We start from the raw sequence: 17,247 nt of genomic DNA on the forward strand, positions 1-17,247 counted from the left end.
TCCTCTGTACTTGCTTTAATCTTTCTCATTTCCACCTGTATTTGCTTATTATCATATGTCTCTTCTTCTGGTCCTTGCTATTTCCAGTGGATTTGCTGCATGAGCTAATTTTTGGCCCTTGTGTCAGTTATCTGCTGCTGTGTAACAATCACAACCTCAGCAGCATGTATCTATCATTTTTACAGCTTGGAGCTGGCCAATGTGAAGTTTGGCAAAGTTGGTTCTGTTTCCCATGTCTCTCATATTCTGGCACCATGGGCTACCCAGGGCACCATCTCACAAGGAAAGGGAGACGCAGCCCAGGTCGAGCCCATCTGTTAGCGCATTTCAAGTCTCAGGTTGCCTCATATCTGCCACCATCCATTGGTCAAAGCAAGTCACACAATCAAGCCCAAAGTTATGGGGAGCAGGCACATAAATTCCACACACCAACAGAGTGGATAAGTGTACTTCTCTTACGGAGGTGGAATGGGAGGGAGTAAATATTTCCTGAACAATCCACCATAGTCCTCTATTTGTTTCCTTAGTTTTGCCAATCTTAACCTTTTCATCATTGGGGATTTGTTTTTTGTTATTTGTTTCTTCAATTTTTTGAAACATTTATTTTTGAGAGAGCGAAAGAATGGAGGATGGGCAGAGAGGTGGGGGAGACAGAATCTGAAGCAGGCTCCAGGTTCTGAGCTGTCAGCACAGAGCCTGACATGGGGCTTGAACCAACCAGCTGTGAGATCATGATCTGAGCCAAAGTCTGAGCCACCCAGGTGCCTGGGGATTTGTTTTTGTTTTTGTTTGGGGGGGGGGGGGTTGTTCTAAAATGGACCCAGGTTCCTATTGTAACTCAGCTTGAAGCGGTTGTGATGCATTTCCTTCTGTTCCTCAGTCATCTTTTCTTCGGTCACATTCTTTTGTCTTTTACTCAGCATTTTGCTTGCTTTGTTACATGTTTGCACAGTTGCCATATTATTTTAACACATAAGCTCAGGAACTGAGAGACGAGGGGTAGCCCTTTTCAACCAGCAAAAGAAACCTGAGAAGTTGACATGGTCAGTCTGGAAGAACCTGGGAAGCTGCAGCAGCTTTAAAGACCAAAATCTGCGTCGTCTCCCCCCTATCAGGACTCACAGGTTGGCGATGCTGTTATGCGTAAAAAATTGGAAGGCGCTTAAAGTGTCTGGTGACAACGCTCGTTCCCCATTGTTCACATTTCCACAAGGAGGTACTTCTATTGCTTAGTGTGTCTCCCCTGGCCTCTCCAACCCCTTTAGGGGCTGAGGAACAATTTGCCAGATTGGACGGGCATCGTGGCTCACGTCAGCCCTCCCTGTCTTAGAGCCAGCTTGCCCAGTGCGGCCTGCGGCACCCAAGGGGAGGCCTCTGCTTGTCCAGTGCTGCCTGTGACCAGACAGGCAAGCATGTCTCACGCTGGGTGGGGTAGCAGCAAGACTAAAGCTACTTTCTCTGATTGGCCATAATGGTAATAAACGTGATACTTGAGCTCCAATTCTTGGATTCTGTAGCTACCTTTCAATTTATCCTGAACTTGGGAAGAAGGGTGAAATAATTGGGCCATCCCAAATCCCAAGAGTACGAGTAAATGCCACACGAGAGGAATTAGCGTGTACGAAATGGAGCTAGGAGACCAGGGTACAGGAGGAGCACAGCTTTGAAGCCAGCCCGGGTCTGAAACCTAGCTGTGTGAATTTGCCCACGCATCAACACCCTGGGCTCACATTCCTCGTCTGAAAAATGGCACTGGTCACGAGCCTTGGTTGCACACGACCAGACTGGGTTGAGCTGACAAGGAATTTATGAAAGGGGGTGAGACCTGTCTCCGGCCCCAATATCGGATAAGGCTGGGGCTCTCTCAGTGCTTTGAAGCCGGGAGCAAGGCCCATGCCCAAGCCCTGGGCAAGTAGTGCGCTTCGGGCTGGCCGCGGTGCACCTGCTCCCGCCTTTCCCCCATCTCCCGCGCCCAGAAGCCGCGCGGTGGGCTCTAATTGGTGGGGCTGATGTCACGTGACATGCCTCTGCACGGGATGCTGGGAAGTAACATGGCTCCCGCCTCCGGGCAGGCCCTTTGGATATCAAACGTGCGGGGTTCTTCTGATGGAGAAACCGGCGACGCTGGATGGTCAAAAGGGAGGGCGGGTGTCCACCACACTCCCTCTCAAGAGGGCCTGAGAAGATGAGACACGATGGCTCTGGATTTTAGGGAGCAGCACTTTTCTTTCCAGGTTCCTCCCGCTGCCCTCTCCTCCTCCGTGGCTCCCTCGGTCCTGTGAGATCGTGCCCCACCCCCCAACTATCCTCTAGGGGAGGTGACAAAGGCTGCAGTGAATGAGCTGGAGGAAGAGAAACACCTTTATTAGAACAGTGTGGACACAAGAAGAAGGAAGGGCGTGAGAGCACAAGAGGTGAGATCCAGGGAGCCAGAGCCTTCCCCGGTGCCCCTGCAGGGGGCTGAGCAGAGACCGGCTGGCACGCCCTGGCCATGCACCAGTAAGGCCCTGCTCTCCCTTGGGAGGCAGGAAGCCTGGGGCTCCACGGAGACAGGCGATAAGCCACCAGGTTTCACCGATCCATGCTGTCATCCGTGGGGCTGGAGAAACAGGTCTGTAGCAGCTTTTCACAGAACTCCAACTCCTCCTGGATCGGGGTGGGGGTGGGGGGACAAGAGGCGGAGTCCTGAGTGCAGATGCCCACCCCTGTTTCGGGGTCTCTGCCCTCCGCACTGCCCGCCCCAGAAGTCTCCCAGGGTCCTCAGATCTCGGCGGAGATCCATGCCAGCGGGATCCCTCATTCTCCCCTGTGCCCGGACTACTGACCTAGAACCAGGGGCTGCGCAGCCTCCATCAAACCCCACTGGTGAGTCCTGCCCTCAGCTCCTTGTGCCCTAACTCCCAGGTACGACCGACCCCTACTAATCACCACTTAAAACTAAAACCCCTTCCACAGGTACAAACACCACTGAAAGACTGGACTGTATGAACCTGAAAAGGGTTCTGCTTGGCAAAAAGATGCCGGAAACAAAAAGGAAAGAAAAACAACAGTTTGGGGTGAAAAATATTTGCAACTCGTCTGAAAAGGCTAACATATTTAATGCTTCAAGAGCTTTAAAATAAATCGATTATAAAAACCACCACCCCTTAGGGTGCCTGGGTGGCTCAGTCGGTTAAGCGTCCGACTTCGGCTCAGGTCACGATCTCGCAGTATGTGGGTTCGAGCCCCACGTCGGGCTCTGTGCTGAATGCTCAGAGCCCAGAGCCTGTTTCAGATTCTGTGTCTCCCTCTCTCTCTGACCCTCCCCCGTTCATGCTCTGTCTCTCTCTGTCTCAAAAATAAACAAACGTTAAAAAAATTTAAAAAAAAAAAAAAAAACACCACCCTGTAGACGAATGGGCACAGGATACGAACGAGCAGTCCACGAGAAAGGAAAGCTGTCCGACGTTACTCACTGCAGAAACGCAAATGTAAACCAGTCTGGAATACTACTTTTCGCCAATTGGCTTGGAAAAAGACCAAATGGCTTAAGGGACCCTTGGGCGCCCTCATCAACTGGTTCCCCCCTTATAGAGAGCAACTTGGCAATAGCTAACAAAACGGCCCCTAACTCTGTACCTTCGCTTTAACCTACCTTAACCTGGCCGCTTTTCCCTCTCTGGAAATTGTCCTATAGCCATATTCATGCATATTAAAGTAACAGGTAAAAAGGTTATTCCTTTCGCAGGGTGGTAGCAACAACCAGCATGTCCGTTAACAGGGGTCATGGTGCGGAAGAAGCGACCTACCTTGCAGCTCTCAAAGGAAACAGGAAAAAGCCAGGGCCACCAACACACAACACACTCCTCCTGCACCCCTCCCTGAGACGTTATGAAAGGGAATGAGGCAGGGAACAGAAGAGTGGTCAGAACAGGTCGGTTGTGCACAAAAGGGGCACAGGAAGAGGAGAATTTACACGCACATTTGCTTGTGTGCATAGACCATCTGAGGAAGGGCGCACACAGAACTGGGGGAGGCACTGGGTGGTTAAAGACAAGGGCAGCGGGGAGACTTTTCACTGCTTACCCTCCTATGCAGCTTCACTTTTGAACCACATGACTACAGGACCTTTTTGCAAGAAAGCATTCATGAAATTTAACTCTTAAATTTACCTACAAAAGAGGACTAAGTCATGACAGAATCACCTTACGGGATATCATGCCAACTGCGTCATTCAATTATGCTGAAATTAAAGCAGACCTCTAAGTATCTGGAAAGATTTCCAAGACAGACACACAGACACAGAAGAAGGCCCATGTGAAAATGGAGGCAGAAACCGGACCGGCACATCCACAAGCCAAAGATTGCCAGCAACTACTAGCAGCTGGAAGTGGAAGGATTATTCCCCTAGAAGCTTCAGAGGGAGCACGGCCCTGCCGACACCTTGCCTTCAGACTTCTAGTCCCCAGAACTGTGAGAGCATACCTCCCTGTGTTAAGCCACCCAGTCTGTGGTACTGTTAGAGCAGCCGTAGGAAACTGATATGGCACCAGATCTAACGCATCACTGCCCCGTCTTCTGTGCCCCCTCACGTTTTTTCCGTCAATGTACTTGTAACCTCCTGATGTCATACTATCCGTGTTAAATTACACATATACGAACACTGCATGTATTATGCATGCACATATACATGCACACACAAGGTGTACGTGTACTTGTAAATATGTATTTCTGCGTGTCTGCATGTTTATCACCCCTGAGCCCCCGTGAGAGCAAAGGCTGTACCCTTTTGCTCCTCCCCAAACTCCCAGCGCCCAGATCAGGGCCTGGCACATGGCTGAGCTGCCCCCGACAAAGGGAGGCAAGGAAGAATGAAGGTTTCCACAGGTGTATCCATATGTCTAAGCTTCTCACGTCGCACACTTCAAATAAGTGGAGTTTATTACATGACACTTATACCTCAACAGAACTGTTAAGCGGGGCGCCTGGGTGGCTCAGTCAGTTGAGCGTCCGACTTCAGCTCAGCTCATGACCTCACGGCTCGTGAGTTCGAGACCCTCATCGGACTGTGTGCTGACAGGTCAGAGCCTGGAGCCTGCTTCTGAGTCTGTGTCTCCCTCTCTCCCTCTGCCCCTCCCCTGCTTGTGCTCTGTCTCCTCTCAAAAATAAATAAATGTTAAAAGAAAAATTAAAACCAAATAGAGCTAACAGACTTTTTTTTTTTTTTGGAACAAACAAACAAAAAAAAGGCAAAAGGAGTGCTGGTCAGTTCACAGGAGACCTGTCTCACCAGGAGGGTCCCCACCAGTGGGCTGTGTGGTATCACCTGCCACGCAGGCGGCTCAGGGATCGAATGCAACAACTAAAGCACTCCCCAGCTGGAAGTGAGCCCAGGCCGGGTTGGGGCTCCGTGGACCCCACGATCCGTGGGCACATGTTTCCACGTGTCCCTGTGATGAGGTCGGGGCAAGCCCCTAGGAGTGGACACTGTGCCTCTCCTGGTCATCCCTGCTCCTCACTCCCAGCACCTCTGTGAACTCTCGACAGTGTCACGGAGGAACGGACTCAGTCGAACAGTTGTCCCTGGAGCGTGACACGTTCAATTATCAGCTAAATCACTTAAATAATTAAACAACTGTGCGAATATTTAATTAGTTGCTCTTTATCACTTATTTGTTCCTGATTAATTATCTGAGTTATCACTTGTTACTTATTACCTAATTAAATACACGAGTTACTTATCTCGTTTCTTATTCAATTATCTCGTTGGTTGCTACTTATCAGACCTGTTATTTAGCAATCTAATAAAGATTCATTGTTAAAACTCTGACAGGATGTAAATAACTATACGATTTGGCTATAAATGAATGACTGCTAACTAACCCCTTGCGGCAGCCCGGGCTCCCATTCGCCCGTGCAGCAGCGCTAGCTCAGAGCACGAGGCACGCGGCAAGAGACGCAGGAAGGACGCGGCAGGTGCCGCAGCCACGCCCGTGGGCCGTACCTGGTACTCCTCGTGCTGCTGTAGCAGCTGGACGCGGTGACGGAGCAGCTCCTCCAGGCCCAGCTCGGGCTCTCGGCACTCCCGCACGCCCTGGGGGAAGTCTGTCACCAGGCTGCGGGGACAGGGGAGCAATCCTTGGGACCCCGCTCTACACAGGCCCGCCCCCGCGCTGCTCCCACAGGAGCCCGGGCAAGACAGTTCCCCACGCTGGGCCTCAGTTTCCCCATCCGGATGCAGACCTCACGCCGTCCCCACGCCACCCCAGGGACTACGATGAGACTGGTACAAAACAAGGCACTTGGCACAGAGCCTGGCCTGGAGCCCGCTCGGCACGCGGGAGCCGCCACCTGCGTGACGGGCTGCTCCCCGTGTCCTCTCGTGCAGACACTAATCTGTCGGTACCGTGTGTGGGGGGAGCGGGGTAAGCCTCTGCCCCTCCTCCCAGGCTGCCGTGTCAGCCCCTACAAGTGAGGAAACTACTGCTCAGGGAGGGCCAGCACAATGATGCCTGCCCCCTCTGTGGGAAAGGCCCAAGCTCCCGAATCCCATCAGGGAGGAGGCTGGTGGGCAGGAGCCCAGCGGTGCCAGCCCGGGAGGTGGGGGGGGGGGGGCGGTGCCTGGCGCAGGCCTCGCCCTCTCGGAGGCCCCAGCATACCTGCACAGGGCTCCAAGCACATGCTCATGGAAGGGGCTGTGTTCTGTCCGGATCAGGGCCACCAGCTGCTGGACCATCCCCATGGAGCACAGGGTCCCTGGGGGAAGGGTCTTGGGGGTCAGAGGGGCAGTCCACACCCCTCCCCCCCCACATACCGCCCACCCTCCCTTTGGGACCGTCCCTGGGCCCCCTGCCCTGGCTGCCCCACCTTTGTGTTCGGGGTGGCCCACCAGCAGGTTCTGCAGCAGGAACGCCGACTTGACCTTGAGCTTCTGCACCTGCTGCTGCATGGCCCGCATCAACACAGAGAAGCCGTCCAGGCGCAGGAACTGCAGCAGCCCAGCCTCCTGCTCCCGGACCAGGCCTGGGGGGAGACAAGCGGGGGGAGGAACCTCGAGGTCACGGTCACCACCATCACCAGAATCCTCACCACCGTCACCGCCATCAACATCAACTTCTAGGGGCCCGTGCTTCATAAGCATTGCTTTTTTTTTTTTTAGGTATTTCTTTTTACTGAGAGATGATTAACGCAAGCTATTAGAAGACAACACTGACCCACCTCTTCCCCATCCTGCTCTGGCTCTCGGGACCTCTGGGGAGCTGAGTCTCTCTGTCCACCCTTTGTGGCCAAGCCACCCAAGGTCTGCCTGTCCATCTGTCTCCCCAGTTTTGCAGGTGACTTTCCAGATGCCACCTCCTCCAGGACTCTTTCCCGCACCCTTGCCACAATCCCTTTCTCCCCAGCCTCCCTGTTCTTCTCCCGGGGCCACTGTGACATACTAAATACATACTTGGTCTCTGCCCCCTTTCCTGACACCAACGTCTTAAAACCCTTGGAAGTTTCTGGGTGATAGGAGCATCTTCTGTTCTAATGAGGTGACTCTGGGTGGACTACTGGATGGGGTTTACTTATCAGAAAGACCAACCCATGATTAGAAACTTGGAACTTCCAGCCCCACCTCCCGTCCTCCAGAAAGGAGAGAGGCACTGGAAGTGAAGTCAGTGATCCGTCGCGCCTACGTGCGAAAGCCTCCATAAAAATCCCTCGGGGCGCCTGGGCGGCTCAGTCGGTTAAGTGTCCGACTCCTGGTTACGGCTCAGGTCATGATCTCACAACTCATGACTTTTAGCCCCGAGTTGGGCTCTGCGCTGACAGTGTGGAGGCTGCTTGGGATTTTCTCTCTCTCTCTCTCTCTCTCTGCCCCTCCCCCTGCTTGTGCTTTTTAAGTTTGTGCGGGGGTTTCTACAACTTAAAAAAATCCCTAAACTGTGGGGTTTGGAGAGCCTCTGGGTTAGTGAATCCAGGAGGATGGCACACCCCAACTCCTTAGGGGCAGAAGCTCCTGTCCTCAGGACCCTTCTAGACCTCGTCCCATGTCCTCTTCATCTGGATGTTCATCTGTACCCTTTATCACATCCTTTATAATAAGTCATTAAACACAGGTATTTCCTTGAGCTCTGTGAGCCATTCTGGCAAGTTATCGAGGCCGAGGAGGGGCGTCATGGGAACCACCAATACGTAGCCAGTAACGAAGAAGTAAGGGACGCCCAAACTCTCCACTGGTGTCTGAAGCAGGGCAGTCTCGTAGAGCTGAGCCCTTAACCTGTGGGAGGTGTGCCATCTGCGGGTAGCTAGTGTCCGAATGGAACTGTCCAACACCCCGCTGGTGTCCAGCAAGTTGGAAACCTGGTTGTTGTAGAAACCCCCGCACACACGTTTGGTATCACGAGTGTTGTGAGGGGAGGGAACAGGTTCTCCTCCAACTTCCAAGAGTTAAATGCAGAGCGGCCACAGGACCCCGTGCACGCCCGCACCCAGGCGTGCGTACCCGAGGGCGATGAAGACACGCGTCCGCTCAAAACCTTGCCCACATGGTCCACGGTGGGACCGTTCACACAGCCAAAGGTAGAAACCACCTGCCATGCGAGTGATGAAGGAATAAACAGAACGTAGTCCATTCACGAATGACGTACTATTCAGCCACACAAGCGAACGAGGCGGTGGTACGTGCTATAAACGCAGACGCGCCTGGAGAACGACGCTCAGTGAAAGAAGCCAGCTGCAAAAGGCCATGCGGCGTATGACTTCTGCCACATGTCCGGGGCAGGCGAGCAGTAAGCAGGCTGCTGGGTGGCTGCCAGGGGCCGGAGGAAAGGGGGCGCAGAGGGGCCGCTAACAGGCGTGGGGCTTCTCTTGGGAGCGATGGAAATGTTCTGAGGTTCGACAGCTGTGATGGTTGCACAGCCTTGAGAATACACTAAACTGTGCACTTCAAAGGGATGATGGGGTGTCTGGGTGGCTCAGTCGGTGAAGCATCTGACTTCGGCTCAGGTCATGATCTCACAGTTCACAGGTTCGAGCCCCAAGTCAGGCTCTGCGCTTGACGGCTCAGAGCCTGCTTCTCATCCTCTGCCTCCCTCTCTCTTTCTGTCTCTCAAAAATAAATAAACATTAAAACTGTTTTAAAAATAAACAAAAGGATGAATTCTATAGCCTGTGAATTTCATCCCAACAAAGCTTATTAAAAAAAAAAAAAGACAGAAAGAAACCGTCAAATGGGGGCCCCCAGCATGGCGCACACATAGACGGGGGCCCAGCGCATGGTGGAGGGCACTGCCTGGGCTCCGACCGCGCACCTGCACATCCTTGCAGGGCGCCCGGGTTGTCACTTAGGCTACCTGACCTGGTCTGTCCTTGACGCAGATTCAGTCTCCCTACCTCCGACGGTGTGTGTGCGGGCTAAGCAAGCTAATGCTCACCCAGGCTTGGTGTGGGGCCTGGCACACAGAGAGTGCCCCACAGGTGTCGGCATCAGCCCCATCCAGGCACCTGTTCCCCAGGAGGCAGCGTGAGTGAGAGCCACTGGTATCTCTAATGGGTGGAGGCCACCCTCTCAGGCAAGGACGGCCCCCTCCTCACGACAAGGAAGGGCAACAGAGACTGACGACTCTGACGTGTTGAGCAGCATTCCCGTGGCACTAGGGTCTGGCTCTCTGAGTGACAGGGGGTTGGCAAGCTCACCACCCAGTCCTGGCACCCAGCACAGAGTCTCAACGGGTAATGGGCATAACTGAACGTTCAGGTCCCCCTCCACCTGCCCCCAGGCAGATCCCAGCAGGATCTGTGCGCCTCCCCGCAGCCCCCCCGACACTCACAGGAGATGGCGAACAGGGCCTTCACGCGCACCAAGTCGGAGGAGTCCCGGTCGAGAAGCCGCAGCAACTTGCGCAGGGCGCCCAGGCCCAGCACCTGCTCCTGGATGGCCGCCACGTTCTGGCTGCAGGTGCCGATGAGCTGTGCTGCCCGCCACCGCAGCCCCGCGGGCCCTGCCTCCAGGTACCGGCCCACCAGCAGGTGCATGCCTGACAGCTGGCAGAAGTCTGTGCCAGAGAGAGGGGAGACGAGAGTTCAGGTGCTAGGGGCTGAGCTGTGCCCTCCCCCCCAACATTCGTATGCTGAAGCCCCGAGTGTCTAAGGATGTAACGTATGGGGAAACAGGGCCTTTTAAGAAATCACCCAGGTAGAGTGAGGTCATCAGGGTGGGTGCTAATCTGGTACGACCGGTGTCCTTATAAGAGATCAGGACACAGACATGCACGCAGGGAAGACCACGTGTGGACACGGGGAGAAGGCGGCCACCTGCAAACCAAGGAGACCCGAGCCCAAGAGAAACTGACCCTGCCCACACCTGGATCTCAGACTTCCAGTCTCCAGAGGTGTGAGGCGACACAAGTCTGTTCAAGCCTCCCATTCTGTGGTGCTTTGTTACTGCCACCCTCACAAGTTCATACGCCAGGTGAGGCTGGAGGGTGAGGCTGCCTCCCAGGGGAGCCTGCCTCAAGTGTGGGCTTCCTCCCGGCACCCAACCAGGCATCCCTCCGAGGTCTCAAAAATGTCAGCGTTTCTCTTCCCGTAAGCGGCCTGAGGTGATCTCTGAAAATGGTTCGCTATTCACTTGACCCGGAAAACCCGACAAAATCATGCAAATCAAGAGGTTCAAATCTTCGTGTTCACTCTAAGAACACACGGGAAACTGCCCAGGCCATCAAGAATGCATATCCGAAAGGCCACCAAGTATCGGTATGCATATCCGAAAGGCCACCAAGTATCTGAAAGATGTCACTTTGCAGAAGCAATATGTGCCATCCCAACGCTACAACGGTGGAGTTGGTAGGTGTGCCCAGGCCAAACAGTGGGGCTGGACACAGGGTCGGTGGCCCAAAAAGAGTGCCGAATTTTTACTGCACGTGCTTAAAAATGCAGACAGCAATGCTGAACGTAAGGGTTTAGATGTAGATTCTCTGGTCATTGAGCACATCCAGGTGAACAAAGCCCCCAAAATGCGGCGTAGAACTTACAGGGCTCATGGTCGGATTAGCCCATGCATGAGCTCTCCCTGCCACATTGAGATGATCCTTACTGAAAAAGAGCAGATTGTTCCTAAACCAGAAGAGGAGGTTGCACAGAAGAAAAAGATATCCCAGAAGAAAGTGAAGAAACAAAAACTTATGGCCCGGGAGTAAATTCTGCATGAAATACATGCAAACAAAAGTAAAAACAGAAAAAAAAAAATGTCAGCGTTTGGGGGCTTAGGGTCCCAGGCTGCAGCCCACTGAATTCCGGTACTGACCCCCAATCTCCCTGTGGGAGTACCTCATACTAGACCAGGGCTCGGCAAACTACGGCCCAGCACCCGTTCTTATAAATAAAGTGGTCTCAGCGAGCTTGGTGGTTCCTCGAGAAGTTAAACGCAGCGTTGTCATATGACCACTCCTACATAAAGACCCAAAACCACGGAACGCACAGACTCAAACAGACACTTGCACCAATGTTCACGAGGGCAGTATTCTCAATAAGCAATGGGGGAAATGACCCCAATGTCCATTAACTGATGAATGGATAAGCAAACCCGTGACCTGTCCACACAATAGGTTGTTCCAGAGAGGAATAAAGTTCCAGTTACAGGCTCCCACATGGAAAACCCTTGAAAACGTCCACTCGGAGGCCACATATTCTATGATTCCATTGACGTGAAACGGCCAGAAAAGACAAATCCACACCCTCAATGACTATATTATGCCCCCGCGACTGCAAGTAGAATGTCCTCCTCCTATCAGCTTCTTGGCATTTAGAACAAAACCCCAGCACCGACTCTGGCCTGCAAGGCCCTCCACACCCAGCGTCCCCTCCCACCTCCCGCCCTTCGCTCACTCCATTCTGGCCTGTTGGCCCTACTGCTGTTCCTGCACGTCCCAGGTATGTTCCCACCCCAGGGCCTTCGCACTGGCCATACCCCATTAGCTTTTTCCAGAGCTAATCTCATAACTCACTCCACTGCTTCAGGCCTCTGACCAAATGGCACCCCTCGGGGAGACCCTCTCTGACCGTCCTGCCCCGAACCACCTCCTCACTCACGCGACAGTGCACACGCAAGAGACTAGGGAGAAATGACCAGTTTGGGAGGATACTGGGGAGGCAGACGTGCCGCCGGGCTGGTGGGGTGAGAGAAGGTCCCCTCCTGATGACAAGGGGACCAGGCAGGAAGAGACAGGGCAGTCACATCTGGGACCAGACTAGAGAGGGAGAGGCTGGAGGCCGGGAGGGTAGGGGAGAGGCCGACAGTGTGATCCCCGAAAGGAAGGACAGGGGCTAAGACACAGAGGGACCCGGGGCTGCAGAGGAGGGAAGAGACAGAGGGGAGACCAGGGAGAAGGGGCAGGACCCTGGAGGCGGGGGTGGGCAGCCCGGGGTGTACCTGCAGCATTGTCCATGTTCTCACACAGGTCGGCCAGCAGCTCCAGGGCCCCCTCACGCTCCTGCTGATCAGCGGCCAGTTCAGCCTCCCCAGCCAAGGAGGGTGTAGGCTGGGACAGCACTCGGAGGCAGTTCTTCATCTGCTCCACCTCCTCCCGCTGGCCCCGGAAGGCGGCGGACATGGCCTCCTGCAGCCACTGACGCCTCTGGGGCGCGAGACCGGGCAGGAGGGTGGGGAAAGAAGCAACCCTCTGTCAGAAATTCGTTCACGCCTAACAGTTGTTACTAATAACGGCCAACATTCGGGAGCTGACTGCTCCTTCAATCAACAGGTTTCCGTTGAGCATCGTTTCTATTCACAACTTTCTAGACACGAGATTTACGGAGAGAGTGGCAACGGAGTGGGAAAGAAGGCACTCCTAGGTCTCTGTCCTGAGCAACTAGAAGGAGATGGGGAAAACGGGAGGGGAAGCAGGTATGGAACATGAGGAGTGGAGATTAGAGCTCATTTTTCAACACGTTCAGCTTGAGAGATCTATTACACACCCAAGGCGAAATGCTGGAGCTCAGAGAGGAGGTCCAGCCTAGATCTGCCTTTCCCAACCTGGCTCTACTGACACTCTGAGCTGGATGGTTCTGTTGGGGGTGGGTACACTGGATGATGTTGAGCGGCAAGCAGCTGCCCTGGTCTCTACCTACTAGATGCCAGGAGCCCACCCCCTGCCCCGAGTTGAACAACTAAACGTGTCTCCGCTGGTTGTCAAATGTCCGCAGAGAGATAATATCAGAACCACTGGTCTAGAGATATAAATCTGCGAGTGGTCAGGGGGAAATCTCAACAGAACATGAGTTCACAAAGGAAGTGAGCACAGGTAGGTAAGAGGAGAGCCCTGGGGTACGCATTCATTCAGAGGCTGGAGAATGAGGAAGAACCAGCAGAGGAGAGGGAAGGAGAGCCAGTGAGTAAGGATAAAACCAGGACACTGCTGTTCTAGAAAACAAATGAAGAAAGAGATCAAGGAGATGGGTAGGAATCAAATGCTGCCTATTAGGCCAAGTGAGATGACAGCTGAGAGCTGGCCACTGATTTCTTGTTTGTTTGTTTGTTTTTTTTTTCCCACCAGGTCTGTTAGTGCTCATATGCGGGCTCTGTAAGTCACAAGTCCTGGATGAATTTGGGCAAGATGTTAATCCTTCTGTGCCTATTCCTACCTCATTGTCCTAAACGTTCAATGACATCACTGGATTAGCACAATATTTTGTATACTATAATCACCATCGGCCACTAAACATCACATATAACCAGTATTGCTAACTAATCTCCAAGACAAGCCTCCCAGGTGAGTATCACTATCCCCACTTCACAGATGAGAAAACCGAGGCCCAGAAAGGCTGTGACTTGCCCAAGGTCACAGTGTCGGCCACCCACAAAGCCTAACGTCAAACCTAAGTGCCTGTCCCCTGAGCCTGCACTCTTGATGAGAACAGCCTGCTGTCTTCAGGAACACTGCCCGGCGCTGTGTTGACCCCTGCTTAAACGGGAACCTCAGAAATACCCTATGAAATGCTATTATTCGTAGCGTCATCATCAACTTGCAAATAAAGAACCTGCTGCTCAGAGAGGTGAAGTGCCATACCCAAGGTCACACAGCTGGATACTGCCGAAACCAGGTCTGCCCGGCTCCCTTTCCCTTCTCACCACAAAGCTACTGTGCAACTCTGCACCTCGACGGGATGCTGGGATCCAGGGATCTGCCCTCGCAGGCACTTCCGAGATCTGACCTCCAGTCTACCATAACCCCACCTGGCACAAACACAGCCCGCTATGCCTTCACACCTGGACTCCCGCCCCTGCCCAGGACGCACTTCCCGAGAGATTTCTGTCCCACCTACCCCCTCTCCCCACCTCCGGGATCCCCGCCCTTTACCTCTTCACTCATGGGCTCTGGAGGGGGCTCTGGTTCCTGAGAGCCCGCCGTGATAGCCATCTGCAGCAGGCCTTGGAGGTTTCGCGGGGGCGGAGGATGGCTCGAGTTCCCGGCCGAGGAGCCGCCGCCCCCTGAGGAGCAACCCTGGGAGGCCGGGGGCAGCGCCAGGGGGAGGCGGCTGCCCCCAGAGCCTTGGTCCGCCATGGGCTGTTTGTGAAGGGAAGAATGTGTCTGGGAGAGCGGGTGGCCACCGCTGAGGTAGCTCTGGCGTCCCGTCGGGTCGACTCCTGGGGGTCTGCTGAGAAGGCGGCGTTTTAGGGGAGCTGGGCGCCCGCCCATGACCCCAAACCACTCTGCCCGCACCCACCATAGCCACAGCCCTCTTTCCTTCCTGCAGACCCACAGGACCCATCCCCAAAGTCACACGCCCCTCCTTCCTCCCTCGCAACAGGCCCCACCCACTCCAACTAGCAACCTAGCAACCCCCTCCCCCATCGCCCCTAAGTGCGTTCCCGTCTCTTAGCAACCCCACTGCCCTGCCTCCTTGGCAACAAGCCCCCCCTTTGGACGCCTTAGCAACAAATCCCCTCTCCTTCCTCTCCAAAGAGAGGAGCCAGAGCGAGACGGACCTCCCTAACCCAAGACTCACCTCCCCGGGCTGTGAGTCGCCGCCGCTACTAAAGACAGAGTCGCCCGCACCTGACTCTGCTGGGCGCCGCCATCTTGACCGGAAATGCGCCAAACTCGCCCGGAAGTTCCCGGCGCACCCTCCCAACCTTGATCCAGGAGGCTTTCCCGGCTCTTAAGCCCTTCCCACCTGGCCGGATAAGGCGGCCGGCCCCGCCCCCCGCTTCATGCTCAGCCTAAGCTCCGCCCCGACCCAGATCTCGCCCCTTAGGAGCCGCGTTCCCTAGTCCTCCTTGCAAGCTCCACCCCTGCCGTGGCTTCGCCCCGCCCACAGTGTAGCTCCGCCCACACCAATGTTCTCGCCCCGCCCTGCCACCTCACGCTCCGCCCCTGTTCTGGGCCTTTCTGCCTCTCCCAGCTTGACTCCACCCCTCCCCTGAGCCCCGCCGCGTGCCGGTGAGCGGGCCGCTCCCCGTTAGGCCCCACCCCCTACTTGCAGGTTGTGCAGGTCCCTCACCCTAGGGCCTTTTCCCCTGCACCTGGACACCTGCTGTATCTTTTACTGGAGCCCTAGGTTCTCACCCCTAACATTTGATGTAAGCAGCCTTTGGCCCATTCCACCCCGCTCCTGGCCTCAGTTTCCCCAGTCGTCAAAGGGGGCTCCCTTGTTCCCGCTGCAGCGCCTGCGGACACCTATTATCACCCAGCCTCTCCCTCTTGGAATCTTCCCTGGGTCCTGCCAGGTGCACAGGACGAGGGGATTCCTGAAGGCCGCAGCCAAAGCAAAATGCTCGGACTAGGTGGTTCGGGAGGCTTGCCGGTTCTGTGCGCCGTGCGTGGGGCCCGGGTCTGGGAATATGCCTGGTCTGTAGAGCTATTTGCCTCGAGCTGGGCTTAACCCCTGGTTCTAGTCTTCCATTAGGGGCCCCGCCCTGCCCCGCTAGGAGAAGGTTGTACTCAGCTCAGGTGGCGGCCACAGTCGCACACGGATTGCACATCCTGCTGCGCCAGGAGTGTGCGAGGTTGTATTGGGGACAGAATTGGAGAGACAACGTAAAAGCCCTGGGCACCCGCGGGCGGTGTTTGTAGCACTGAGCAAAATAGCTATCAGGGGTCTGGGTTCCTACCCCTACCCTCACGCCCTGTACCCTATTGTATGTCTTTCTATTGCTGCCTTTAACAAATTATGAAAGAAGCGCCTGGGTGCCTCAGTCGGTTAAGCATGGACTCTTCAATTCGTGTGATGGAGCCCTTCGGGGGTCCCTGCGTCAAGCCCTGCATAGGGCTCTGCGCTGACAGTGATGGAGTCTGCTTGGGATTCTCTCTCTCCCTTTCTTTCTGCCCCTCCCCCACTCACGCTCTTTCTCTCTCTCAAAAAAATAAACAAATAAACATTTAAAAAATAAATTACGAAAAATTTGGTGGCTTAAAACAACACAGATTTATTATCTTACAGTTCTGGTGGTCTGAAGTCCAAAATGGTTCTTACTCAGTTAGAATCAAGGTAGCAGCAGGGCTGTGTTCCTTCTCGAGGGTCTAGGAGAAAATCTGCTGCCCGCCTTTTCTGTCTTCCAGAGACCACCCACATTCCTTGGATTGTGGCTACATCACATTGGCTTCTGCTGTCTTGGTCCCATCTCCTCTGACTCTGACCGTCCCCTGCCACCCTTTCATAAGGATCCTTGCGATCACCTACAGGGCCCACCCAGATAACCAGGATCATCTGCCCATCTCCAGATCTTCAACTCAGTCACATCTGCAAAGTCTCTTTTGCTACGTAAGGTGACATAGGCCCAGGTTCTGGGAAATTAGGATGTGGGCATCTCTGGGGGCTGTTATTCAGCCTACCATCCTTACATACACCCATGTACAAGTCGATTTATATTATTTACAATACGTTATTATGCATGGTACCATACAACCTATGTAAATACAACGTGTAATTATACATAACACTGTGTATGTTAATATACGTATAATATAATGCTGGCCTACAGGAAAACTCCCCAGGTACCCTACAAAAGCCATAGTCCTTATGATGACCTTATGAGTAGGGTGATCATACAATTTTCAATGCATAGCGAGACTTCAGAGTGCAAACAGACCTCATTAATAATTACAGAATACCAAATAATGATGGTGATGACGATAATTACAGAATACCAGGCATATGGTCACCCTGCTTCTAATAGGGTCCTATATGATCTGCCTCCTCACCTCATTTTCTGTCTCTCCCCCTCTCTTGCTCCTCCAGCCACGCTGACCCTTCGAGGTTCCCACCATGCACCGTAGGGCCTTT

At 54.1% G+C, this 17,247-nt stretch overlaps 1 protein-coding gene and 1 pseudogene across 3 annotated transcripts; one reads left to right on the forward strand and one right to left on the reverse strand.

Annotated features, from left to right (window-relative positions):
- Positions 1-2,338: 2,338 nt before the first annotated feature.
- HSPBP1 (HSPA (Hsp70) binding protein 1) lies at positions 2,339-15,192 on the reverse strand. 3 transcript variants are annotated; one of them, XM_027037336.2, is made up of 8 exons: positions 14,971-15,192; positions 14,322-14,619; positions 12,395-12,599; positions 9,795-10,019; positions 6,847-7,002; positions 6,639-6,735; positions 5,984-6,095; positions 2,339-2,646 (listed from the first exon to the last, which is right to left on the reverse strand). In XM_027037336.2, exons 2-8 carry the CDS (start codon positions 14,523-14,525, stop codon positions 2,572-2,574), a joined length of 1,074 nt encoding a protein of 357 aa, XP_026893137.1. In that variant the 5' UTR covers positions 14,526-14,619; positions 14,971-15,192; the 3' UTR covers positions 2,339-2,571. The 3 variants fall into 3 exon arrangements, with proteins under 3 accessions (XP_026893137.1, XP_026893136.1, XP_026893135.1); XM_027037335.2 differs by having other exon boundaries at positions 14,322-14,616; positions 14,971-15,191; XM_027037334.2 differs by lacking the exon at positions 14,971-15,192 and having other exon boundaries at positions 14,322-14,675.
- Positions 10,579-11,219, forward strand: LOC106980928 (60S ribosomal protein L17-like; annotated as a pseudogene).
- Positions 15,193-17,247: the final 2,055 nt, after the last annotated feature.

This window comes from Acinonyx jubatus, chromosome E2 (genome assembly GCF_027475565.1).
Source record: "Acinonyx jubatus isolate Ajub_Pintada_27869175 chromosome E2, VMU_Ajub_asm_v1.0, whole genome shotgun sequence".
Taxonomy (NCBI): domain Eukaryota; kingdom Metazoa; phylum Chordata; class Mammalia; order Carnivora; family Felidae; genus Acinonyx; species Acinonyx jubatus.